Here is a 27,739-nt window from a genome sequence, read left to right as displayed (position 1 = left end):
TCAAGAGACAAACCGTTGTGAAAGCACAGAAATAGCCTCCCCGGGGTGCAAGCCTGGGCAGTGCGTATGGAGGCCCTGGCTGCCCAGATGACAGGACCACCTCCCCTCGCGGACGTGGTCCAAGGGAAAGCAGAGCAATACATTTAGCACCAGCTTGACTGCAAGTTGCTGGAAGGTTGCATACAAGGAGGTATCCAGCTGTCTTAGGGACTCCTACTTCAGATTTCTGTAGGGTTTACTCCTGAGCCTTTTCTTCTTCTGAAGATATCCCACAAGGTAGCGGAGGCTTAGGATCAGAGTTTTCCTTCCCCTACATGGGCTACCTTCTCAGGATGATGAGCCCCATCTGCCCCTCACTTCCCTCTACAGCACATGCAGAAACCACCTTCTTGACCACTGGACCCACTATTGGTCTCATCCACTCAATCCGCCGGAGTCTGTCTTTGTATGCAGGGGAACTTCCTACCTCACCAAGGGTTTGAAATCCATTAGCTAGTCCTGGGGTGTGGCTGCTGTCGCATGGACAATTTCTAGGAGCCACAGGTGAGAGCTGAGGGCAAGGTGGGGACCAAAGGTGGACAAACTACCCCAGAAGCAGCACAATGTGTCTCCCACCAGAGGTACTACCCCCTCCCCTAACTGCTCATACACTCCCGATTATATACACCCTGACCATATATAATCTTTACTTAAAGCCATAACACTCAAATTAGGCACCATGCAGTTTTCTGTGATTCTTTCTGCCATAGTTTAGGGTTCAAAAAACAAAAACAAAAAGACTGGGCTGCTCCCCCCACCTCACAGGACTCCCTGTGTCTTCTCCCCATGGATGAAAACACAGGTTGATGAGTTTGAACGGGAAAATGACCAGAGGAGACAAAGTTCAGCAAACTTCTTGTCTTCCCTTCTCCTATTCAGACCTGCAGCCAGTTCAGCCTCCTTTGGACTGAGGACAGAGAGTGGAAAAAAGAATCATGGGACTTCTGCGAGACATGCATGTTGTGCCTGAGCTAGCAGTCATCCACTTATATTGACCTTAATGCAGCTGGACATTTTCTTATGAAGTACTTGTACGTAGTACAAAGACAGTAGGTAGTCAGTTATTATCAGCATATGGTTATTAACTATTTGGGGCATAGATAGCATTATATATAATGAAATAATGTCCATTAATTTGGGAAAGCAAAGAATGAGAAAGGGTTGCAGTTGCTGGAAAAATGGAAAGTGTATCATGCCTGTGTGCCCATAGTAGATCCTTCACCAGCTTTTGATTCCTTGTAAGGGCAAAAAATAGTGCTTGCCTTGTGCCTATGTTTAATTCATTTGTAAGCACGGGGGGGGGGGGGCTCTCAGATATAGTATCCTGGTGGCTCTTCCAACTTGACTGTTTGTCTTAGTGGAACTGAAACAGGAACATAATTTTATAAGACAGCACTGACATATTTTTTAAAAAAACAAAACACGTTTCTGGCCCTCTCATTGCTTAGCAAAGTTGAAAGGAGTACATTAACTGCATAGTACTGTTTGGTTAAAATAAAATCAAGATTAGAACAACTCAAAATGTAGGTGTAAGTTCTGCCACAAACTTCCAGGTTGTCTGAGTCAAACTGACTCCTATTATAATCTTAGAAAGAAAAGAAACTTTGGCACACCCATTCAGCTTCCCAGGGTGTTATGCCTTCATTCTTTTTTCCTCAAGTGTCACAAACCTGCGTTCTGTTTAAGTCATCCGCTCTTCATTTTACAGATGGGGAATGCAGGGCCCAAGAAGATCGGCCAAGTGTTAAGCAGTGGAGTTTGGGAATTCAGGGCCAGTCCCAACAACCAGTGAAACCATCACCACAGACTTACCACCCATGGTCACTTTTTCAGTTTTCTTTCTGAACCCTCAACTTCCTGCCATCAGAGACATGTGACATGCGACTTCTCCGCCTACATAACCGAGGCATAATGAGAATTTTCCCACAAGTTTCTCACAATGCACAAACAGCCCCACCAAGCCATACGTGGAGAGAGGAACATCGCTTTATTAATAACAAACTCTTGGGAGAGCTGACCGCTGGAGAACTAATTTCCCACAAGACTAAACTTGTACAGAATAAGAAATGCAAAATGAAACAATAAAGTCAAGGAAAGGTCTATTGCAACTTGGGACCTCAGTGTGGCATCATAGTTTAAGGCTTTGAGGGCAAAATGAAGAGGTGAAGCGTGTTTGGTAACCCTAAAGTTGCAACGATGAGTTGGCTACTCACTACATAGCACTCCTTAGACACATTCTAGTACAGTACAGATTATGAGGGGTGAGCCAGAAAAAACGCTTTAGAAAAAGAACAGTCAAACGCAATGTGGTTGTACAAACTTCACTCAAATCATTTCCCACAGCCTCTCTTCTTCTTACAAATCCAACCCTCACTCTTAATTTAATTATCAAGTGCTTATTCATTTGCCTGGAGTGTGATCCAGGATTTAGTGCACACAGGAAAAAAGCAAAGTTAAATTGTAAACACACACACACACACACACACCAGCTTGCACACACACACATACTGAGACGTAACATTCTCTTGCTACCTGAATCAGAGATGAACTGAAAATGTTTGGCAACCTTGAAGCCTATGAAAGTGGGAGTCTAGAGGAACAGCTAATTAAGACGCTGCTGTGCCTCCCTTCTTCCCCAAACTGTGAAAGATTCTCTTAAGCATTAGTGTGGGGAGTCTCTGAATACAAACTGACTCCCTTTATCCAATAGATGTTAGTTGGGAAGTGATTTGTGTCAATGTATGGAGATCAACTCCTTCTCCCTTTCCTCACCCCAGTCCATGCATGCCAGATCTCTTTTTCTTCCACCTTTCTCGCTGTTTTATCTCCTGATTGGGGCAGAACAGTGGAGGCAAAGGAGATAACAAGTTCAGACCCATACAGCTGTGTTAAAATCAAACCCTGACTGAGTGTGTTCTATTGTGTTGTGGATCTTCTTGGTGCAATGTTTGGCCTTGGCCTTGCCTGTTTCCTTCTTTTGGCACCTTTCTGCTTTGTCGTGTGAGTTTGCTAGGTTCCCATGGACCGGGAAGTAAAAGGTCCCCTTCTGTTTGCTTGCCTTTTTGGGCCTCTTTAAGATTTCGGCCTCTTTATCTTCTGTCGGCAGCCAGCAAGGCTTCTCCTTCAGCAACCTGTCTCGATCTGGCCGGACGCTCCTTAAGAACTTCTTAAAGATATTGGCCGTGAGGGAGAACTTCCTGCAAAACTCCTGGGACCTGCTGCTTGACAGGGTTGACTCGTTCTTCTCCACCTTTTTGTCTATCTCAGGCAAATCCAACCAGTTTCCAACCAAATCAGCAAAGATGTTGTCGCCCAAGATGAGAGGCTGTCGATTCCTGCTCTGAGACATCAGCGAGGAAGTCCAGTCGTTGGTCTCATCGGAGAACTGACATTCCCTGCACCCCGATCTACTCTCGGACCAGCTGTTTGTGTCTTGGGAAAACCAGCTTCTTGTCATGTGCTCACTGGACGACTCAAACGTCCTCGGAGAATGGTACTCTGCCGTGCTCACTGTTGATGAATGTCCACTTGCATGATAAAAGTCCTCACTGCTTATGCTGTTAAGGGAAGAAGTCATGTATCCATGGCTACTGTCTGGCAAAGTGATGCGGTGAAGCGGGCTGGCGGATTGTGACCCCTGAGTAGAGCACGAAAAGGCTGAGGAACTGCAGTCCTGCAAGTAGCTTCTTTCCAGCAGCTTCTCGCCCTGTCTGCTGGCTTCACACCTTCCTCTTGGTGCTTCCTTATTGTTTTGACAATATTGGTGCTGGCCGATTCCTGGAACCTGGCTTGGATTGCTTGAGATCTCCAGCTGTTCCAAAGCTGTCTGGACCTGGAGGAGTTTCAGCTCCTGCAGAGCACCCATCATGCAGTTCATCTGTTCATGTAGCCCGTCTCCAACCTCCTTCATGGAAAGCTGTTAGGAGAGGGGGGAGAAAAAGAGGATTTCAGATTAGTGCAGAAGAAGCCAAATGACAACAGCAGGTCTCACTGAGACAACAGAGAAAGAGAAGTGAACTCTGTTCTCTTCCACTCGTCTGGCCTTATATAGAGATCTATAAATATCATGCATTACTAGGCTGGATTCTTTCTATGTTTTCAGCAGGATACAGAACTGCAAAGAATTTGAAAGCTGTATAATCTGATCTGGTCGTTGGTACAGTTTTTATTCTATCTATCATCTATCTATCTATCTATCTATCTATCTAATCTATCTATCATCTATCTATCTATCTATCTATCATCTATCATCTATCTATCGGTCTATCTGTCTATCATCTATCTATCATCTATCTATCTATCTATCTATCTATCTATCTATCTATCTATCTATCATCTATCATCTCTATCATCTATCTATCTATCATCTATCTATCTATCTATCATCTATCTATCTATCTATCTATCTCTCTATCTATCTATCTCTATCTATCTATCTATCTATCTATCTATCTATCATCTATATCTCTATGTATCATCTATCTATCATCTATATCTATCTATCTATCTATCTATCTATCTATCTATCTATCTATCTATCTATCATCTATCTATCTATCTATCTATCATCTATCTATCATCTATCTATCTATCTATCATCTATCATCTATCTATATCTATCTATCTATCTATCTATCATCTATCTATCTATCTATCTATCTATCTATCATCTATCTATCTATCTATCTATCTATCTATCTATCTATCATCTATCTATCTATCATCTATCTATCTATCATCTATCTATCTATCTATCTATCTATCTATCTATCTATCTATCTATCATCTATCTATCTAATCTCCTATGTTTCAGCCAACCAGCATTTGATTGAATTTCATCAGTTTCATTCTTCTTCAGTGTGCACAACAAACTACTTCAGTATTACAAGTCAGCTCCCTGGGCAATTCCCAGATACTGAGTAAGTAGCACATAGTCTTCCACAGAGGTACTGTATGCCCATAATTTTTTTGCAGAACTGTGATCTTTCGTTTTCTATTTTTCTATGCTGCCCCAGGCTCCTTTCGGAAGAAGTGAAGGATATAAATTCAGGGTTGTTGTTTTTTTAAAAACTTTTTTTCATATCATGCATGCAATCAAGCATCAAGATTCCTTATAAAAAATTAACCCTATTACCCTGAGAAAGTGGCCTAGTTCTTACAAACAGCAGATGAAGTGGCAAATCTGGCTATGGGCAGTACCATTTCAAACTGTGGGCAGGGGCTCACATGATTATATACTCCATACAAAAAATTCTATGCACAAAGGCGGCTAGTATGTCAGGAGGAAGATGTCATGATGTGCAAAGTTCTGCATCTGAAGGGAATGTTTTTGTATGGAAGAACATTCAGTGATCTTAGCCTGTACCTTAAATGTGAAATGGTGCAGTCCAGATATAGACTTACCACCTTATCTGCTGTTTGCAGAAACGCAAGTCATAGCTTCATATACTTCTGGCTAAGAAATGACAAAAATATATTATCAATGACAGTGATTATTACGATCATCAGTAAAGGGGATTATTGCTTTAAATACACACACAAGTTTATAAACTGAAACAAGAAAAAGAGGGTGGTGGTGGGTTCCCCCCGCCCTCTCCTGGGTTGCTTCCAGACTAGACCTATCATTAGCACGGATTTCTTGCTACCTTCCTGCCATGCTAGACATGCCGGCTATTTTCTGCAGCTTCTAAATTCTCCACTCTGCCCTTTCACTGCACGCTTTCCCTTACAGAGGAACCAGATCTGATTCCCAACGCGGCATCATAAAACAAACGGGCCATACTTCCTAACAGCTGCCTGGCACTATACCCTCTTTTTCTCTCTTGCACAGAGCTGCAGGAGAGAAGCTGGAAGTCTTTGCTTTTCAATCTGTTTCACGGCTAAGCCTGCAACTACATGTCTGTTATCACCATGCGTTGTTCAAAAACTCACTGCATTCTCTTTAAGTGGGGTTTTTTTGGGGGGGGGGCTCTCTTGCTCTGCAGCTGCCCCTTCAACACCCATGCGCAAGGCTGGCAGCTCCATTGCCAGGCATTATCTGCCATCATTTCACTACATTAGCTCTGCTGCCTGCCAGTTCAGCTGTTTCCCTGGGAGCAGAGAATGCAAGATCTCGTCAGGATCAGAGAGGCTCGTACCGTGCTGAAACCGCTAAACGCACCCAGAAGCATGCAAGCGCCTCTCCAATAACTAAGGCTCAAAACTGGACCTAGAGAGGCAGCTGAAGAAGAAGCAAGAAACCCAGCTGCCTGCCAGCATATCAAAGCAAGGAGCTGCCAGGTTGAGAGGATGCTTCTCCTAACTTCTGATTAAATTTTAAAAGCCTTCTCCTTCTTGGCTAGCTCGTAGCCAAAGCTGCAAAAAGCTCTGCCGACTTTTTACACAAGTGATAAGCGTGTTCCTAGAAAAGAAACAGCTCTTCTGTTACCCACATGCAGAACCTCCTGGGAGCCCATCTGTTCTCTAAGCCTCAGAGAAAACTATCACCTTACCTCTTTCCAGATTTGCTGTAATGCCTCTCGTCCTAACCTTTTCCTGCCTTATTAAGGGAAGCCCCCTTTTATCTGGGGCTTTGCAAAGCTGACTTTGGAAACAGCTTGGCCCCTCATTGGACACTTCCCATCAAATCCCCTCGCAGGCCAAGTGGTGTAATCAAGCAACGAGGAGTGACAATGGGTCCTGCAGTAATGACTGGGGCTGACAGGGGAAGCCGGCATATGCTGGATGGCTGTGCTGTTCACTTCATTGATTCAATTAACTCCCCCGTTTTTTGGAGGGGGGAGGAAGGAGGGGTATCGTCACAAAGCACGCCTCATGTGACAAGGACCTATTAGGAATTATTAATATTTCAGGCGCGCTCATTCCCAGCGTCTGTCTCAAGAGAGGGAGATGATAACAAAGGAGCATAAGGGTTGAGTCCAATGGTCCAGATTTGGCACTCTCCCTACTATGGCCTGAGCTTAATTCCTAGCCAGGAAACATTTCTCTCCTTTCAATTTTTTTCCAAATTCCAGTGGCAGAATATATACCCAAATTTTACTTCTACCCCATTCAGCTAAAATATCTTAAATAACCAGGCTGGGAACAAGGCCTTTCATTGGAGGTCTTGGGCAACCATTGTCAATCACGTCAAATGGTTATGAGCATGACTGATGACTGACTGGGCTCAGTAGAAAGAACGGGATATCAAATCCAAACTTGTCCAAGAACTATTTGATTTTCTTTTATGGGCACTGAGATGGATACACACACACAGTGTTTTTTTCCAGGGGGTTCTCTAGGGTATGCAGTACCGGCACCTGTTTTTCATTGTTAAAAAGTGTGGTACTTACTATAACAACTTCATGGGGAGTACCAGCACCTATTTTTCTAGGGGGGGCACAGTGTGTGTGTGTGTGTGTGTGTGCGCGCGCTAGACTGGATCTAGCAGTGCCAAAAGGGGGCACTCAGTTTTGCAAATATTTACACACATACCCTTCCAAACGAAGTGCATAGGTTTTGGGTAACTGTGCTAAGGATGTTCAGAAAGAAGACATGACATGGTGCACCTGCAGCAGGACAACTGGATGCCTACATCTGCCCCAGCTGCAACAAAACATGTCTCTCCTGTATCGGTCTCTACAGCCACAGCAGGTGCTATAACCTTCCAACAGTTTGACTTCACCCCCCCCCCAAAGGCACAATCCTTTATTGTCTCCCGAGACAGACAGATGCCAGCTTTATAGTTCCACTCTGATATTATGATTTATTTATTTATTTTTTATTTAAAAAATAACTTCAAACTTCACTTGCATTTTGGCATAAATCCTCAGAGATCGAGCCTGATGCTGCTGGAGGTGCTTTTAGCAGAAGTTATGCAAGGCTTGTTACATAAGGCATCCCACAGCAAAATGTCTTAAAGCACTAGAGATTCTGTGTGCCATTTTGAGGCAGGGTGTGCTGTGAAGTGAGATAAAGCATCTCAGTTAAAGCTGCAAGGGAACTCAAAATAATGGCTAATTAACAACGGATCCCTAAACATGTCTTATTCATTGTTATGCACTTTTAACTAGCTGACTCCAGGAGTAATTGCTTCCAGCTGTTAAGATGAGACATTTAGGACCAGGATTTGGAGGCTCATCTCTTCGCCACAATCCTCCCTGCTTCTCACCATCTCATAAAGCCCAAGGAATGTGGAAGTTACTGCTCCTTTTCCTCGCTCTTCTCACTGCTTATTTGCAAATCTGTCCACTTCAGCTTCTTTCCGTTTCTCATTTCCCCCCATCTTAAGTTCAGTTCCCCACATTCCAACATCAGTGTGTGGATTTTTTGAAACAAAAACCCTAATAAGTTCAGAAGAGCCTGCTGGATCAGGCCAGTGGGCCATCTAGTCCAACAAAGCGGGTTCTCCTTCATGGAGAGCATGTGTTGTGATGGGAGCAACCATGACATCCCTTGTTGCTGGGCGGGTTAGTTTGGATGGCCGCAAATTTGACTGGGCACCCCCAATGTTGCTGGGGAAAATTGATGGTTGCAATTTTATTTGATTGATGGGGGTGCTATATAGGTCCCTGTGCGCAGCGTTGTGCTTCTTCTTTTCGCTGTGCACATCGGATTGCCCACCCTCCCTCCCTTTATTTAGGGTTTGTTTGCGCTGACCTTGCTCTGCCTGTCATGCGGTCGTTTGCTTTGGAGGAGGCCTGGTAGAAATTTTACCATTTGACTGATTGGCTGGTGCCATTTGAGTTTTGCCTAAAGGTAAAGGGACCCCTGACCATTAGGTCCAGTCGTAGCCGACTCTGGGGTTGCAGCGCTCATCTTGCTTTAATGGCCAAGGGAGCCGGTGTACAACTTCCGTGTCATGTGGCCAGCAGGACTAAGCCGCTTCTGGCGAACCAGAGCAGCGCACGGAAATGCCATTTACCTTCCTGCCAGAGCGGTACCTATTTATCTACTTTGACGTACTTTCGAACTGCTAGGTTGGCAGGAGCTGGGACCAAACAACGGGAACTCACCCCGTTGTGGGGATTCGAACCGCCAACCTTCTTATCAGCAAGCCCTAAGCTCTGTGGTTTAACCCACAGCGCCACCCACATCCCTCTTGCCTACTGTGTAGCAAATCGTCACAACTTGTAAGTTGCAGTTAGGCATTGGTTTATTTTTTGGTTGGTGCAGGGGATGAGGTTGGCTGTGCCTGCCCCTTCAATGCTGCTGCTGCAAGGGAATTCCGTTAAAGGAATCCAGAGGCTTGCCATGCTTTTGTCTGTATCTCTGACAAAGGGCTAGGGCCACGCAAGAGCCCCAGAGAACATTTGGGGAGAGGTGTGAGCCTGGCACCCAGCTTTATTCTCTCCCCAAAATTGTTTACCCTTACTGATTTCCGCACCGGTGTGGTTGTCAGTTCTGTTCCTACCTCCAAGTGGGAACAGATAGTCGCTAACCAATGCCTAAGCAGCCACTCACATACTGTAATTCAATAAAGTTGTGGCCAAAATTATGTCAAAACCCAAAACAAAAATGATGTGTGAACCGTGTTTTTATTCAGGGGTCTTGGGGGTCCTTGACACGCAACCTGTTATCACAGAGACCAACCAAATGCCTTTGGGAAGCCTGTGCGCAGTGTGAATGCAGCCTTGAGAAGATTGAGTCCAAGTGTTGTTTATTGTTTGAGAGTTGGGATTTGGACGTTAGAAACAGTCCATGGCCTTTTTGCTATCTTGTTTTGCCCCTTGCCACCCTGATCTGACCCTATTGCACAGCCTGACAGTGAGATCCAAAGACAGACTGCAGACAGAAACTGAAAGCCCTGGGACTGTTTCTTCGACAACATCTTAGTGGTCATCTTAAGGCAGAGAAGAGAAGAATCCATACTTGTGTTGTTCTCACCACCAACTTCTGCAGCCCAGGCCTGAATGCAAAGGTCATAATTAATTGAAGAGCTGGCATTTTTTATTTAGGTGAGCTTTATATAATCAGACACAATAGTTACATAAAGTGCCCTGAAGATAAACCTCCCATCAAGCCAACTGACAGGTATATAGAGTGGCATCTCCTGAAAAATTTAACGGATTTACTTAACTAAAGGAATTTTCCTGTGCTACTTGCTCTGATAATCTTACACATGGGAAATGTAAGAACCCTATACTCCATATGCTAGCTAAATATCTTTTGCAGGAACAAAACAAAGTTATGAAAGCAAAGACGCAGAATATTCAGTTCTATACTTCTAAGGTCTATGCTAGTTTTAGGCGAGTCCTGGCCCATTCTGAGGCTACACAAACTGCAGAATGGCAATGGACTTAGATATTTGTGTATATAGGAAGAAAGTAGTTTCTACTTAAAAGTTGTTCGTCAGCTGACAAAAAAACCCCAAAACATTTTTCTTACCTGTTGTTAGCTCTATTGATTTTGGTTTACTTTCAGCTAAAAACCAGAGAAAAGGCACACAAATATGCTAACCTTTTTTTTTTTTAAATAGCTTACCATAAGTTTTTTTTTGTTTGCTTGGCAGCACTCAGTAGTCTTGTAAATGTTTACTGCTTCAACTTTTGATTCACCTTACAACTGTATAAACAAGTTATAGGCTGAGATGAATTCAGGCTCTGGTTTTGAGGTTCTCACGATAAATGGCTGTATCAGAACTGCTTTGCAAATTAACTCCATGAATTTTATGCTATGTGTACTTACAAATCAAATAGACTGTAGCCTAAGCAATTGTGTTTTTGCACGACTGTAGCAATGAATTCTGCTTTGTGCAATCTAACTTCAGAAGAAATGGGAATGGTAGGAGATGCAAAGGAAATAAAAAGAGAAGAGCTCAAGAGGATGTCATAGTGGAATTAGATGGCAGAGGTAGCCAATACAGTGTCCTTCAGATGTTGTTGGACAGCTCCCATCATCCATGAAGATCAGCCATACTTGCTGGGGCTGATGGGTGTTGAAGTCAAACAACATCTGGAGGACACTAGGTTGGTTACCCCGGCAAAGCTTGCACTTGAATATGCAGATACTATCCAATGCCTCCAGAATCAGGTGGGCCTATATTAATCTCAATGTAATATTTATTTAAACAAAACAAAACATGTCCTTTCTGAAGACATAAGCACAACTAAGGTTAATATCTTGGTCCATTTCAATTGTCTTTTCCCACCTTAACCAACCACTTCAAGTCTTTGGAAATGAGCATAAAAGAGAACCTCATTTGAAACACTTGGGTGTCTTATCTCTCTGCCGATCTATTTGTTTTTGTAAGAGAGCCAGCGTTTGCAATGCTTCCCTGGAATTCAGTGTCAGCCGATCCCCTTGAGACAAATTTGTTTTTGTTTCCAGCTTGTTACTACATCTGTGCTGCCCGGGACCGTGGTAATATTTTGGTACAGATGGAGGAAAAGAGGGATAACACGGCCCAGCTGAACTAGAAGCCAGAAGAAGCTTCTCATAATTGGAAGGAAGACAGATGTCCAGCCCCTGGATGAAAGAGGTGTTGTGAGAGGAAGTTATTGTTAAGTGAAACCCTGGGAACAGGAAAAGGGGGATTGCCATGGCAGCTTTTAATAAAGAGGGGGAGGAAACAGAACCCTCAACAAACAATATTTGGATTATTCGAAAAGGATGCTATAATCAGCACAAAAGGATTTTACAGAAATGACATCAATTCCATGGGGGCGATGTTTCTTGGCAGTGGCGGGGTGGTGCTGCTGCATGGATAAAGTAATTGATGCAGGTGCTGCATTCAAGCAAATCTTCCAGTGAAGAAGCATGTATATTGGAATTTGCTAGTAGAAGACTAAAATTAAGAAAACAAAATGGACAATCCACTGCGTCAGCCCCTTTGAAACGAAAAAATGAAGAGAAATATGTCTGAGGACCACCTTGATGATGAGCCTACCAACTCTCTGCACAGGTTTGGTGTGTTGTAAGTGCAAATGCAGTATCAACAAAAACATGGACATCAGACTTGAAGCTGGGTGTTCTCAACTCTGACCCATTCATCATCTATTAGCTTAGTCCACCACTCGGGTTCATTCTAGATGTCATGGACAAACTATGCTTTGACCGTCGTGACTATGCTATGGACCCACTCACATCCTCCTTCCCCCCATGTGTTTGGATTCCCTCTCGCTTCCTGGATTGTTATAGCTATAGCTTGTAGTTGCATTTAAATCAGGCAATCTTTGATTAATCTATGATTAATTTGGCTCCAGACCAGAATTGGACCAGACAGCCCTACAAATTGAGGACTGCCTTTATACAATAGGAATGACCACCCTATTAACGGTAAAGGGACCCCTGACCATTAGGTCCAGTCATGACTGACTCTGGGGTTGCGGCGCTCATCTCGCTTTATTGGCCGAGGGAGCCGGCATACAGCTTCCAGGTCATGTAGCCAGCATGACTAAGCCGCTTCTGGCGAACCAGAGCAGCACATGGAAACGCAGTTTACCTTTCCACCGGAGCGGTACCTATTTATCTACTTGCACTTTGACGTGCTTTCGAACTGCTAGGTTGGCAGGAGCAGGGAACGAACAACGGGAGCTCACCCCATCGCGCGGATTTGAACCGCCGACCTTCTGATCAGCAAGTCCTAGGCTCTGTGGTTTAACCCACAGTGCCACCCGTGTCCCTGACCACCCTATTAGGGTTTTAGAATTACATGCATTGAAAATGGTACACATTTTTAAAATAAAAAAGTATGATTCCTGATGCACATTTTTATCAATTGAAAGTGATTTATTGAACTAACTGATGAAGTGCTGCAACTATATGTTTTAGTTAATTTCTAAACCTTTTAAAAGGCAAACATGCACACTTACACTCTTGGGTGCAGATCTGCAGATATCCGGAGGTGTTAAAGTCAGTGATGCTCTCACCCTGCAGCAAGGGTACCTCTTTATGATGTGTGATTAAGCTGATGAGTTGCTTCTGGGTTGCACTAGTGCTAGAAAGTCAGAACTTTCCCCCCTCTCACCTAAATTAATCCTACAATTAAGCTAAAAAATTGCGATGCAGCTCTATGCAGTCCCAGTTTTACATTTCCCCTGGCGTAGATTCACTGAGAAGTTATATCTTGCATGATTTGTGGAGTGTCAACAGAAAAGCTATTTCTTTAATGTGCGTCTCTCGAGTGACTCAGAGCTAACAACTAGTTTCAAACTGTTTGGGACTAAGTGTGCCTTGGGTAATTCTCTGTAGCTTTGTAACAGACCAAAGGGAATTTAGCCAAAGGGTGCTAATCCCATTTCCCTGCATGGTAATCCACCAGAGCTTTTACCTTTTAGTCATATGAGTCAAAGGTAGTTTAAGGTTGGCGCCACATGGATAAGCTACAAGCTGCATTTCCATGACCTAAGGAGGAATGGCGAAGGCAGGGTAGCTGACTCAGCTTTCTTCCTGGCCTTATCCAGACCTTATCTGACTAAGTATGCAAAGCTACTCTCTCTCAACCCTTCACAATGTCTGATACAATTGCCCCTAAGCATACGCTAACAAGCAACAATTATCGACTTGTCTAGGTTTCCTGTTCACGGTTTCCAGTCTGATACTGCATTCCCCTCCCTGTCTCTCTTTCCAGGGTTGCCTCAGAAGAGGAAGAGTATCAGCACAAGGCTATCTGAATTTTATGAATAAAAAGTAGTGTGGAGTACTCCTGTTAAGAGTTTCAGGTAGCCATGTCCTTTCCAGTATCCTTCATTCGATTTCCTCTCCCCATCAATTTTCCATTCCATCCAAAGCACTCAGCATTCCATACAACTGAGCATGCTTAGTTCGTAAGCTGCATTGACACCGTCTCCTAACCTCCCCGCTGGTGTTCCTGAAGGTATTTTGGGTATGGGGTGGTGGGTCTACTTCTACAAACCTGGGTCTGCTGATCAGTTTCTCTTGTGAGCCGATGGTGGCGTTTTGGCTACTTATTTGACCACATTTGGCGAATGAATTATCTGCTAGTAGACAGGATGCCAATAAAGGAGAGTCAACTGTGAGAGAGAAAGAGGTAAGTTTACACGGTTGGTGGTCTAGAACAGAGAGCTGGGGGTGCTGGGAGTCCCAACATCTCCCTAAGGTAGAAGAACACTGATCATACAGTTTATAGAATCAGGTTGTGGGCAATGGCTGAGAATTCTGCCTGAGAGCTTGGACTGAACCTTCCCTGGCCATGCAAATCCCAATAACATACACAACATTCATACAATACAACTGAAAACAGAAATAAAACAATGGCAAACCATATAAAAATGTAAAAGCTGAAATTAAACCAGACACGGTTTTGGGTGCTCTGAATAAGCCCTGCCCCCTCGTGATCTGAGCAAATCTCTATATGGCAAAAACATCCCTAGGGGGTCTCCAGAGATGGTCCAACAAACATTTACGATGTGCCGCTTCATAATCTAACACCACCCAAGCATAAAAATAAGCAATGGCACATTTATGAAGAGTAGCAAACCATTTCTCGCTGAGAGACATTAATCCAAGTGTTTTCAAGAGCAAAGGTCTTTGTGCGTGTTATGTGAGGCTGCATCCACAAGGAAAGAAGCCATTGCCTCTCACTGATCCCACTCTGGGCTGTCAACTTGTGAACCCAATTGCTCTTCAGCTGTGAATTCTGCTAGCAGAGGCAGAGACGGTAATGGGAGGTCAATAGGATAATGCACATTACTATAGCGGCATTTACACACTATTGCCTTGGTGGCTAATTGAGTTAACATCTAAATCTTACTGGAACGCCACCCAGACAGCCTCTCCTCAGGAAGTGTATTTTTCGAGCATGTGAAGTGTACATACAAATTGCTACATGGAAGCCAGTGAGTGTCACAGAAGCCAGGAGGCGGCAGCTGGCATACAAATAAAGGAGCTACGCTTTCTCCATCACAAGGAATGTTCTTCTGTTGTACTGTGATGTACAGGGCAGGGGTGGGCGGAACACTGCCAAGCTCTTGGATTTTCAGTCTCACACCTTCCATCACTGTTTATTTTGATGCAAAATTTGAGCTAAATACAACTCTGGGTGAGAAGGACAAAGCCTCACTCTCCAATGTTTTGTAGAAGGGGTGATTTTAAACACGCACACATGCACACAGCCTTCTGCAGCTGCATGTTTTCATTACCTCGCTCTAATTGTAGATTTGATCTGGCACAAGGGCTCTGATGTGGCACTGCTGGCACCTTGAATGGCTTTACCTATGGCAAGTGAACAGTCACTTCTGGGTACGACTAATTCTGGGCTATCTACAGCCCATCGCAGAGGCAACAGCTTACTTTGCTGTGCTTAGGTCTTGAGATATCCTAAAACAAGGATGAGGAAAGGTTTTCAGACTTGAGGACCGCATTGCCTTCTCAACAACCTTCTGGGGGGCCACATGACATTGGTGGGTGGTGCCAGACATAAAAGTGAACAAAGCAATGCATGTAAATTTCACTTTTACATACTAAGGCTAGCTTCTACACAAACCTCTCTATCCTTTGTTTAGGGAAGCAAGATGCATTATTGACGTTCAAGGACACATTTCAGCCAGGCCAAAACTTTCAAGGAGGGTTCAAACCAGGGTTAGTAAAGGGTGTGTGGCCTGGGGAGAGATTTGAGGGCCAGACAGCGTGATTTGGAGGGTCACATTGAATCCCTAGGCCTGAAGTTCCCTTCCGCTTCCCTTGCCTTACTTTGTCCCTGAATTCTATGGGCTGGATTGCCCTAGCCAGCCCTGCACTGTGCAAGGACTTCCAATTGTACCATGGTGTTTCCTCTCCTCCCTCAAAATTTGCTTGGCATGGGGAGGGCGTAGAGAATCACAATAACAAAACGCAGGGATGTATTGTTCCATCTCTGAAGCTGCAGTACATGCATAGATATGTTTGGAAGAAGAGTGATGTTGACTTCCATCCTGCGATTCTGCCTACCACTTCCAGCACCCACACTTGCTCCCGTCTAATCTTCCACCAGACCACTCCTTCGCATTTATTAACACTACAACTAGAGACATTGGCATACCCGTCTCTGATTCTGCCTCTGTACTAAACAGACAATGCCTGCTGACCGTGGCATATTCATGACATTGTCTTTGGCTACAATTTTCAGAAGGGACTCCTAGGCTGTTGATGTCCAGATTGCACCTTATTCCTGCTCTGCGGTGTTGTATCAACAACAGATGGTGGGCCAACAGGTTATAGGCTAACCGACTTCTACAAGTCATAACCAAAAGTATATATAAAAATCATGTACAAGAAATGCATAGTTTAGGATAATGTATAACCATGAAAACTTTAGGTTTTTCAGTGCCTATTTGTGAAGGGGAAATACTTCTTATTTCGGTGTGGTTTGAAGTGGGGTGGAAACAGATTGATGTGGAAATGGCTGCAGAACACTTTGAATGAATACCTGTGGAACTGACTTGGATTAGAAACAGAGTGATCTGTCTATCCCTACACCTGCGACCAAGAATAGCAATAAGCACAAGATAGAGGCTACCTGTGTCTGAGTGCTTGACCTAGTTCAGAAAGATGATAATTGCATTCCCATGCCTTTCCTTTACCTGGAAGAGATATGCCTTCAGTAAAAGGAATACACATGAGATAGCACTATGTGTGTGGCATATTCCAAGCCTTTCCCTTGCATGAACAGCCTTTTTTCTCTGAAAGATCATTTTTTATGCAGGCTCCTTGCAAGTAAGTGATACCATCTTTTTCAGAACCCGTAGATTTATATCAACGCCCAGCTGTGTCTGAGGATGCTGGCAGGCTAACAGCACTCATGCCGCGTCAAAATCACCAAAGATTACTATTTGCAAAAGCTGCTCTGGGTTATGCATCCATGGGTGCCTGTGTCTCCCCAGGCCTATGCTGATGTAGGTCTTTGCCACTTCAGTTGAACTGATAAACAGGAAATTGGAAAGATACTGTCTCCAGCTCCCTCCTGGTCATTTGTTTTCTTTATCTGTAAGGCTGAAGAGCGATTTATTCCCTTCAGAGATTTTAAATCCATGGCAAAATTTATGAGCCGGAAATTAGATGAGCAGGATTTTATGTTTGACTATACACAGCTCTGCCACGGTGCTGCTGTCGGGTGAGTTTCAAATGGGATTCTTATATTATGTGAGTGTATGTTATTGTGGCACTAGTGCAATGGGTTAGGGCAGGGATGGAGGGTCTGTGGCTCTTCAGATGTTTATTATGTCCATTTTTATTATTTTTATTTAGAAGAATGTATCCTCCAGTTAATCAAAGAATCCTTAAGTGGTGCACATAAAGCAATCTAAATCAATATAAAAATATAACCAGCAGAATTGAAAGCAGGTGCTTGTAGATGTTGTTGGACTCCCGACTCCAATGACCAGCATGGTCAATGATCAGGCATGGCAGGAAGTGGGGTCAAACATCTTGGGAGGGAGGTGTCCCAGGTTGCCCCTTCCTGCCCTTTGCTTCAGAGCCCTCTTTCTCCAGCCTCCACCCCTTTATATGATCAATTCTTGCAAAAATAGGCAGAATGGAATCATATTGAAGAACAGCACAGTTATTTCCCCATAACAGATTGCCTGTCATTTTGTGAACCCATCAATAAAGTATATCACTGCATGAAAAAATTACTTTTTTAGCTCTCCAATCTAGGTCCTTAATAAACAACATGTTTACCTGGAGATAATCTATTCTGCGGTTTATTTATCTGCTTTTGATATACATTTTAGAGGTATGGCCCCTGATCCAGATCGCACCATTTCAAAATAATGCTCCTGCCCCACAACCTCCTAGTTGCTTCCAAAGGCCTTTGGGATATAAGCATTCTGGATTTTCCCCTTGGGCCATCCTATACATGTCTACTCAGAACTAAGCCCCACAGAGTTCAAAGGGACTGACTCCCAAGTAAGCAAGTACAGTCTTACCTTGGCAATTGAACAGCCTAGTTCTCAAATGTTTTGGTTCCCGAATGATCGAAACCTGGAAGTGACTGTTCCGGTTTTCGAACATTCTTTTGGAAGCCGAACGTCTGATGGGGCTTCCGTGGTTTCCGATTGGCTGCAGGTGCTTCCTGCAGCCAATCAGAAGCTGCGCTTTGGTTTTCGAACATTTTGGAAGTCGAACGGACTTCCAGAACAGATTTTGTTTGACTTTCAAGGTATGACTGTATAGGCTTGCAACCTTAACATGCTTAAAACTATCTTAACGAAAGTAGCTTGGGTAGCTGTTTTTACTCCCCCCCCTTTTATTCTGCTTTTCAGTATTTTGGTTTTATTTGTTATTATTATTTTAAAATACTTATAGGAAGTGTTTATGATTAATGGTTCCTTGAGGTGACTTACAGAAGAACAGATAGAGACAATTCCAAGCAATAATAAAATGGGTGGCAAGGGCAAAACCTCCCATAAATCTCATAGTCGTAAAGCCAGCACTAATAGATAGCAGCGTATGGCTGGGTGGGACAACGGAGCTCACCTGACCTCCAAACAACAGTCACTGTTGCTTATTAGCAAGGGGGAGGGGGAAAGATAGCTGGGAGGTCAGAGCAGTGCAAATGCACCAGTAGGAGTTCCAGACTGACTCTGCCGGTGTGTTTGCATCACCCCTCCCCTCCCAGTAAGCAGCAGCAACCCAGGTGTCAGGAGATCAGGTGAGTGTTGCTACCCCACCATATTGCCTGCTATTGGTAATAAATACACATCCAACCGCACATGATAGGTCTTATTTTATTTTTTGCAAGACTATCTGTCCGAAGAAACTCACAGCAGCAGGGAGAATTACTGGTGAATACGCCTGTGAAATTTTTTTAATTTTATTTTTTAAAAAACTTATGTTGTCTACACTCCCTCGTTAGTCTATCTCCAAGCAAACATTGAGCCAGATTTTTTTTGAATGCGGCAAACAGTAGCACAGCTATTAATCTGCAGCAGTGTTATTCTGTCTGCACCTCCTCCTGCCCCAGGAGGAATACAGGATCCAGTTGGGAGACTGCAGGATTGCCAATGGAAAGTCACTTTTGGGAACCTGGTGCAGTGACTAAAATGGACTGGTTGTCCATCCACTGGACTGTTGTCGATCTAGCTGTGCCCTTTCTAATGAATGAAGGTGCCAGCTGAGAGGATCACAAGTTTTCAAGCGCTTGTATTTGGGCAATTCAAATGATCTGAATGAAAGCCATCTGGAAAGAAATCTGAGTGCACCAGCGGTTATCAGCTTCCATGGGAAAACCCCCTACCCGGACACGAAAAGGTATTCCATTCATTCAGTTCACATTTATTTTAGGGTAGCTGTGATCATGCAGACGTTTGGCCAGGCTTTGACTGTGAGTTGATGGGAAGCCCAGTTCCAGCATATTTATATTCAGAGTGTATTTATACAAGCAATATTTCACACAGCTCAGCACATGTTGGCAAAACTGTGTATCAACAGATGCTGCCTCTCAGCCACTGATCTGCATAGACGATGACTGCTCATGGGACACTCAAAGATGCTGAACGCAACGACGTCAGACCTAAACGTACCAGGCTTTGTTCAGGTAATTATGTTGCTCGAGAACAGCAACAGCAAATGTGGAGTAAGCTTAGGTACACATGCAGTTTGCTACGCCAGAGCACTGCTCCCCAAAAGCCACTGGTATGAGATTATGTGGGCAAAACGCAATGTGTGACCCAGTAGCATAGATGCTCAGGAACAATTCCTCTGGTTGTGGCAACACTTCTGGAGTTACCACATTTGTGGAAAGTGCCTACAGGTTCATATCCGCACACGGCTAGATCATGAGCTATGTTTCTGCATGCTTTCTTATGCATGAGAATTCTTGCATTGGCAGCGAACAGGTACCAAGATGCATTTAAGTTTCATATCATGTTTATACAGTTGGTGGTAAGAACACAGCCCAGCATTTGAGGTACGGAAGGCCTGTTTTCCTCTTAGCATGTCTCACTCAATAGGACAGCTGTTCCTAGCCCTCCGTGTGCATCAGCGGAGCACATATAAGTACCCTTCCCCCCGTTCCACCCCATCCTTTTACTGATGTGTTTAGTGACGTTTTCAGGTCACTTCTGGGTTCGGCACCAAGCACAATCACATGTCATTCAGACGTGCGTTAATCAATTATTGCCTGTACATAACTCTGTGCTCTAAACCAGCAATTCCTCACAGGGGTGTGAGATGTTGTTGTTATGATGGTGTTTATATTTATTTCATTTTGTTTATGAATCACTTCTTGTGAGGCACCCTCTGAAGTGATTTACAATATAACAACATATATAAAAGTTACATATAGTATATAAAAACAGGTAAAACAATTGCTTATATAAAAGCTTGCACCTGGAATAAGAAGTCTGTTCTACAGGTTGCTTAGAGATCAGAAGTTCTGAACCATCACCAGCATGCTATAGAGCAACAATTTGTGAGTCTCTCTGTGTCTGCTTATACATATGTGCTGGGTTTGGTTTGCACCTCAAAAAGCGTACTTTGAAAAAAAAAAGAACCATGTGCTAGTTCTAGTTCGGATGCAGAAATCCTATTTCTTTTTTTGTTTCTTCTTTTTTATGTTTAAATTTGTTCATATATTATTCAGCACCAGATTTAGGGCAGTGTGGGCAGTTCCCCTGCAAAGGCACTGAGTCAAGGGGGTGTAAAATTGAGAAGATCCAGAACTGAGAAGATCCATTTTGGGGCGCCAAATTTTGGCCTCACACAGGCCACCAGATTACAACAGATTACTCAAATCCACCCCGTATTATTTCATCTATATCCCATCTTTCTTCTAAAGAGCTCAAGTTCATGAATCTCCTCCTCTGAAACTTATCCTCACAGCAACCATGTCAAGGTTGTGAGACAATGATGGTCCCAAAATCATCCCTGCGCTTAGTGGTGATTTGAACTCCGATCTCCCAGATCCTAGCCCAAAACAGTTCTCCATACTATGATGAACCCAGCAAGAAAAAGGAAGGAAGAAACCTTAAGCTGAGGCTGGCACTAAAGTGAGCTTTTTGGCAGAATAAATTTCTCACATTAAGCCCTAACAATGTACGTTGTCATGATTACCAGCATCTACAAAGCAATAGGTTGAAACAGTCATCAAACAAAGCCAAGCTAAGTTCCTATCCTGCTGGCTGTCATTATCTTTCCCCTCCCTTACATTACCAACCATTAACAAGATTTGCTTCCTTAAGTGGGCCAGCCTTACAAGACCTCGCTGCAATCTGACATTTATTCTGCTCCTCTTGACACAGAAAACAAGTGCTTGTTGTGTCTGCATACCGCAGATCAGCATTTTATTCAATGCAAACTGGGAGCGTAAAAATGAACTCCTACTTAAACTGTGAAGAATACCATGTTTATTGTCCCTTTCTGGGGATATAAAAAAGGCTACTTTTGGTTCTGCTGCATTAATAACTCAAGTCATGACCTGGCTGGTAATGAACTAAGTGGTGGAAAAAGTCAGGGTCAACAGATTCAGCTCCTAGCCCCAATGCGTCCAGATGGTTCTAGCTATCTGTTATATTGCTTGCCTTTTAGAAAAATGAAATTTCATCTATTTTAATTCAAGAGAGTATTGATTTGAAATATTTCACATCAGGAGAATGTAGGATGGCTTCTGTTAGCGTAGTTCTCTTGTCCCGGCAAATTTACTTTATTGCTCAGCTAGATGGTATATGAGATCATAAAGATGTGAGCCCAAATCAATGCAGCACCTAAATCAAAGATCAAATCTAAAACCATTTACACATGTGCTAAGGCTGGAGAATACACCCGCAAGCCTTCATTAGGATGCTCAAATTATAGCACATGGCTGGGTCAGACTTCCTGAGCTCTGACATCACTGGAGAGCAAGAATTTGTCAAGTTTACTGTATGTTGTAAGTATATTCAAATAGCACCCTCCCAGCTTACATGCATTCTCCTTATGTGTGACTGCCTATTCATGAAGCACTGGGGAATAAATAAATAAACAGATTCATACCAAGAAATAGAATAATTGAATTGTAGAGTTGGAAGAGATCACAAGTGTCAACTAGTCCAAAACCCTGCAATTTAGGGATCTCAGCAAAAGCATCCATGACAGATGGCCATCCAACCTCTGCAGGAGATGAAGAGTCCTTGTGACTCATGAGAAGACCCTCCCCAGAGCCCAAAGAAGACGACAGCAAGGGCAGAGGAAGCCCTGAAGATGCCAGAGGCACAGCGGGGCTTTGTTTAGGCTGCTCAGCCTCCCCGCCTAGCAGCTAACATGTGGGGTAGCTCAGCTGCTGCCACTTTCCCATGCATCCTCCATCTGGCCCCAGAGCTTCAACTGCAGATATTTTGGTCTGGATTGGGAAGAAAGCGGGAGAGCTGGAGAAATAGGCATTTAGTGGCTTTTGGAGGGTGCTCCCCACTGTACGTGATTTCACTTCTGTAGCCCGGAACGTAACCCCCATGTAAGTGGGGAGGTGCCTTTATATAGAAGGGGAAAAAAACTGTTTTGGAGCTGGAGCCTGCAAAATCATATGCTGATTAACCCTGATGCTCAGGGATTGATCTTGCACTTTTGAAAATCAATCCAGTTCTCGAAAAAATTACTTCCAAGTCAATGTGCTTTTGATTCTGTGGTAAGAGTGTCATTCAGTTTCCATTAAAGCTATGGCAAAACTCCCACGGAATGTAATGATTCTGGCTTGCATTCTATGCAAGGCTGCCAATTTTTTTCCTTTTCTTTCCTGGCAGTACAGGGTACAATTTTAGCATTGCGTAACAGGTAAAAAGTCAGTTAGGGACGCTTTTTTTATCACTGCATCTCCGTGCTTCTTGTCTAGCCCTACCTGTCTAGCCTTATAATATTGGTAATCGCATTCTCCAGGCTACATCTGCCACACTTGAGTACTTCTGTGCACCTGTGCTTAACGGACGCATGAGGATATGACTCCAACCTGCGCCCTCTGAACAATGCCAGGCTCCCACGGCTCATGCTCTTGCACTTTGGGGCCAAGGCCTCAGGGTTGGGTGTGGTGCTGCCAGACAGTTATATTGCAGAAGATTTTATCTTTTCAAACGGGCAAACATTTTTCTCCCGTCAATCACAGGGAAATTGAACATAAGCACAGACAGAACCTGAGCAAGTATCCACAAGCCGCTTCAGAATCTTATTTAAATCCTGATAAAATCCATGGGAAACCGCCAGAATTAATTGTGGAGACCATGGTCTGTTTCCTTTTCAAAAAAAGAAAGATGCTATTTACTTTCCTTGAGTTGTTGAATAATCTAACTATACTTTGAAAACATGCTTTATATGTTTATTAATATACTGCGTGCGGCAGTGGGTTATTGTTTCGTTCTAACTATTTATTTGTGCTTTTATCTTGTATTTTTATCTTGTGAACTACCCTGAGATCTTTGGACGAAGGGCAGTACAGTCGTACCTTGGAAGTAGAATGGAATCCATTCCAGTAGTCTGTTTGACTTCCAAAACTTTCGGAAACCAAATCGTGGCTTCTGATTGGCTGCAGGAAACTCCTGCAGCCAATCAGAAGCCACAGAAGCCCCGTTGGACATTCAGGTTCCAAAAGAACTTTCACAAACTGGAACAATCACTTCCGGGTTTGCGGCATTCAGGAGCCAATACGTCCAAGTTCCAGGGCGTTCGACAACCAAGGTACAACTGTATATAACTATTACTATCCCCAGCAATTCCAGGTAGAGATGGGCAAGACCTGCCTGAAACCATGAAGAGCAGCTGACAGTCAGTGTTGACAGTACTAGGCCAGATGGACCAATGATCCAACCTGATATCGGGCATCCTCCCATGTTCCATATAAATGTGTTTAAGGGAAGTGTTGCGGCTGTGGGCTAGAGCACAGGCTTCACATGCCAAAGTTCTGGAGTTCAATCCCTGGAGGACTGGGACTGCCCCTTGCCTGAACCCCAGCAGAGCTGCTGAAACTCAGTGTTGACAACACAGAACTAGATGGACCAATGGTCTGACTCCGTAAATGGCAGCTTCCTTTGTTCTGAGATGTATTGCGCTGTGTTCTTCTAGGAGGCCATTCTGGGAAAAACACTCAGGTTTCTCTTCAAATCATATAAACTAACAGATCATGAATAAAACTCTGAGAATATCAGCTTTCTGTTTAGAAAGGTGATCTGACGTCATGACCACAGGAGAAATTTTGGAAGTGGGGACAACAGCATAATGTCGTCTAGCAAATCAAAAGACGCGTTATATAGAAATGCATCTTCTTTCTAGAGATGTAATCTCAGCCTGGCCAATGCAAAGCAACTGGGAGTCTCATTGGGTACAGCTGAGCCCCTCCCACCTTTCTCTTCTCCCATGATGTGGAATACAGAGCCTTTGTTCATCCGACTCCCTTGAAGTCAGCAGTGCCTGTTGTCTACTTGCATGGCTTGCTCATATGAAGGAGTACACTGTACTCAACAGAGGAGCTATTCACAGGTTATCCAAGGTAGATTTACTAAAATCAACTGATTTAGAGTACAGATAGAGTACAGATAGAGTACAGATGGGGTGAATCTGTCACTTTAGTTTTTTCTCATCCCCTCAGTTTTCCATTCCCAAACTGAGTTCTTCACATTTCCCCAACAGTTTGCAAAAAATAAAATTAAATCAATGACTAATAAATAACAACCTCATGAAAATCCACCAGCACTTTAGTGTGAATTTCTCCCACGAGACACGTATTTGTATGCAATTTTGCCTAATATAAACATTTTTGCAAAGCAATTTTCCATAAAATAATGCGTTCTTGTATATCATTTTCACTTATATATGTATTCTTATGGATGCTTTAAACTAGTGTATGTGTTTTTTGTACACATCCCTTGGCTGGAGAACTGCATTGCAAAATTCAGAGACGTGTGAATTCTGAAGGAAGGCTGTTTTTCAGTTCTCATAATGTGTCAGAAAGTGCAAATTAGGTAAGTTCACCTTTAAATGCAAACTCAATCAAATTTCTCCCCCATTCCTACTCTAGAGTGAGCAGCAACCTGAAACTCATTGATGTACCAATTAATTCCCATGCCAATTGTTCTTTACAATAGTAACATCTATGTCATCCTTCCCGATCCTGATGTTTGGGACAACTCCCTCCAACTACAGCTGTGCCTGCAAGATACTTGCAAGAGTACTCAAGTTCAAGTGTATCTATATGATTCTCATACAATTGCTCCAAGGGCACAGATCTGGGAAAAAGAGCACCCCTCCTTGAAATTCAAATTTCAGAAGCCCCTTCAACAAGTTGTAAGATCTTTTTTACTTTATTTTAAATAAAGTGTAAAGTTCATTTCACTGAAGCAGGCGCTTAGTGATTAGGCATAATGATGCACATCTTTTATGGTCCGCAAGCATTAAATTTAGATGATTAAAGTGCTTTGACTGTTTGCGTGTGTTTGTTTTGCATTATTTATACTTTGGATGGTTGTTATGCACCATGTGCCAAATAACAGATAGAACTTTGAAAATCTAAGTGAATAAAATATAAGCAGTTCTGAAACTGCTTGGAATTAATACTTTTGGTGGTGGAGGAGGGAATCTATATTTCAGGGTCTGCTTACAAAGGCACAATCCTAAAGTGAAGAGTTTCAAGCAGTGGCTTGGCGTGGGTTGTCAGCACCCGGGGCAAGGCAAGTAATTTGTGCCCCCTAACCCGTGGATTTGCGCCCCCTAACCCTAACCCCCAGATGTTGCGCCCGGTGCGGCCGGCCCCCCCTGCACCCCCCACGCTACGCCACTGGTTTCAAGACCCAGGAGGTCTGGGGCAATGGTGCCTGAGGGCCTGTAGGATTCAGCAGAAGCCCAGTATGCTGATGGAAAGCAAGATATAGCACAAAAACAAGCCAGCAGAACACCACGGGTTCTCAGGATGAGGAGCCAGACCTAAAGGACTGTTTGGTCCATGCAGGGGCCATACTATTGGTCCATGCTGCCCTCCTTCTGATTGACTAGGGTGTGCCTACATGTAGGGTGCCATTTGCCACCTATTCTAATGTGGGATTGTACTGTGGATTCAAACCTGGGTCCCCCTGCATATATAGAATGAATTGTTCTATCTGGCTAAGTTTCCTGCTGCAACCCATATAAACGGGTCTTAAGGCAGTGGGGCAGATTCCTGTCCAATGTTGTGGCTAAGTGGTCGGGAAACTGCTCTATAGAGCTTCAAGTCCTGGGAGCCCTTTCTCTCTTGACCCTGACATATTTCTTGCCAGGCATGCGAGAGGAGAGTCAGGCTGTATTTCTCCCCTTCCCCTTGGTGAGGCTTGGTCTCCAATCTCCTGCTTCCTAACACCTTGCCCTTTGCAGGGAGACCACAGAGGCTCCTATCCTGCGGGCACTTTCGTTGCATATTCCTGCCCATCTTCTGGACTGCTTGTCCCATGGGTGGCTCTGGACTGCATCCAAGAAGAGGACTCTGCAACCTGCTTGTATGTATCCTGTCCCAAGGAGATGTGTGAGTGCTGTGTTGTGGGCCCTTCTCCCCTTTAGGTGGATTGTGTGCAAGGTGATTCAAACCCACGCATGGCGGGACGCCCGAGGGACTGGCAGCAGGACTATTGCTGGCTGAGGTAGATAGAACAGGGGGGCAAGTTGTGCATGTGATGATTTCTGGGGCATGCCCATGAGTTCATTGGCTGCCTCACAGACACCATCCTTGGCACATTCCCTGATTGGTGGGCTGCATTCGCAGGAACACTGTGGGCATGTCTGTCATTTTACACCATATTTGTATTTTCTGCCTGCAGTTTTCTCCTCCCTGAGCAAGTTGAGCACACACTGGATGCAGCAGCCTTCTGCTGGCAGTGCATCTTCAGTGCTTGTCTGAGTGCAGTTGTACCTTGGAAGTCGAACAGCTTAGTTCCCAAACATTTTGGCTCCCAAATCTCGCAAACCCGGATGTTGACTGTTCTGGTTTGTGAACTATTTTTGGAAGCTGAATGACTGATGGGGCTTCTGCTGCTTCCGATTGGCTGCAGGAGCTTTCTGCAGCCAATCGGAAGCCGCACTTTGGTTTTTGAACATTTTGGAAGTCGAACAGACTTCTGGAATGGATTCTGTTCAACTTCCAAGGTACGACTGTACAGGATTGTAATCCTATATATTCCTACTTGGGGCTTCCATTTGGGTAAATATGCCTAGGACTGGGCTGTAAATGGGACTCTGGCACTTTTGCACACCTCCACTAAAGCATCAATCCCATGCGCATGACACTTGAGCAACATTCTGGCACTTAAAAAGGTCTGCTTTTATGGTTCCAGTTAGAATTAAATCCCTGGCAGATCATGGTTTTAAGACACTGGAGCGCATTATGAATTCCAGTTTGGGCTGGCCCCACTTGGATTTTATTCACTAGTGTTGGTGGTAGTCATCTTTTGGATGTAAAGAAAGCTTTTGTATCCCCAAGCTCTTCATACCATTTTGACTCTTCCATGACCTTTCCCTCTCTCTCTCTCCCAGAACTGCAGTTGCTATTATTTATTCACATGTGACATGAACTTTCTTCTTCTTCTTTTCATAGCCCTGCTGAACAATTCCAGCGCTTTATTTAAAGACATCCCGATGCTTCATTACTAATCCATTAGAACAAAAAACTAGGGCATCAGATAGAAGCATCTGCTGGTGGGCAAGCCCAAACATGTCACAGCAAGAAACACTTGTGCCTGAGCCGTGGGGTGGAGGAAGGGCAGAATGTCAGTGCGAGGTGCTCAGTATCACACTCGTCAATCTCTGCCCAAAGGGCCGTTTACATCTAAGAGAGAGGTAACAACTCTGATCTCTTCTCCTTTTT

General features: G+C 43.9%; 1 protein-coding gene across 1 annotated transcript in view; it reads right to left on the bottom strand.

The window, feature by feature from the left end:
* Positions 1 to 2,007: 2,007 nt before the first annotated feature.
* INKA2 (inka box actin regulator 2) overlaps positions 2,008 to 27,739 on the bottom strand; it is a 28,426-nt gene continuing 2,694 nt past the window's right edge. The window contains exon 2 of the mRNA XM_081916441.1: positions 2,008 to 3,955. Coding sequence (XP_081772567.1) covers positions 2,909 to 3,955 — 1,047 coding nt within the window. The 3' untranslated portion in view covers positions 2,008 to 2,908. The remainder of the gene's footprint in view (positions 3,956 to 27,739) is intronic.

This window comes from Podarcis melisellensis (genome assembly GCF_964234715.1).
Source record: "Podarcis melisellensis genome assembly, chromosome: 6".
Classification (NCBI taxonomy): Eukaryota; Metazoa; Chordata; class Lepidosauria; order Squamata; family Lacertidae; genus Podarcis; species Podarcis melisellensis.
This window is presented reverse-complemented; position numbering and strand designations above follow the sequence as displayed.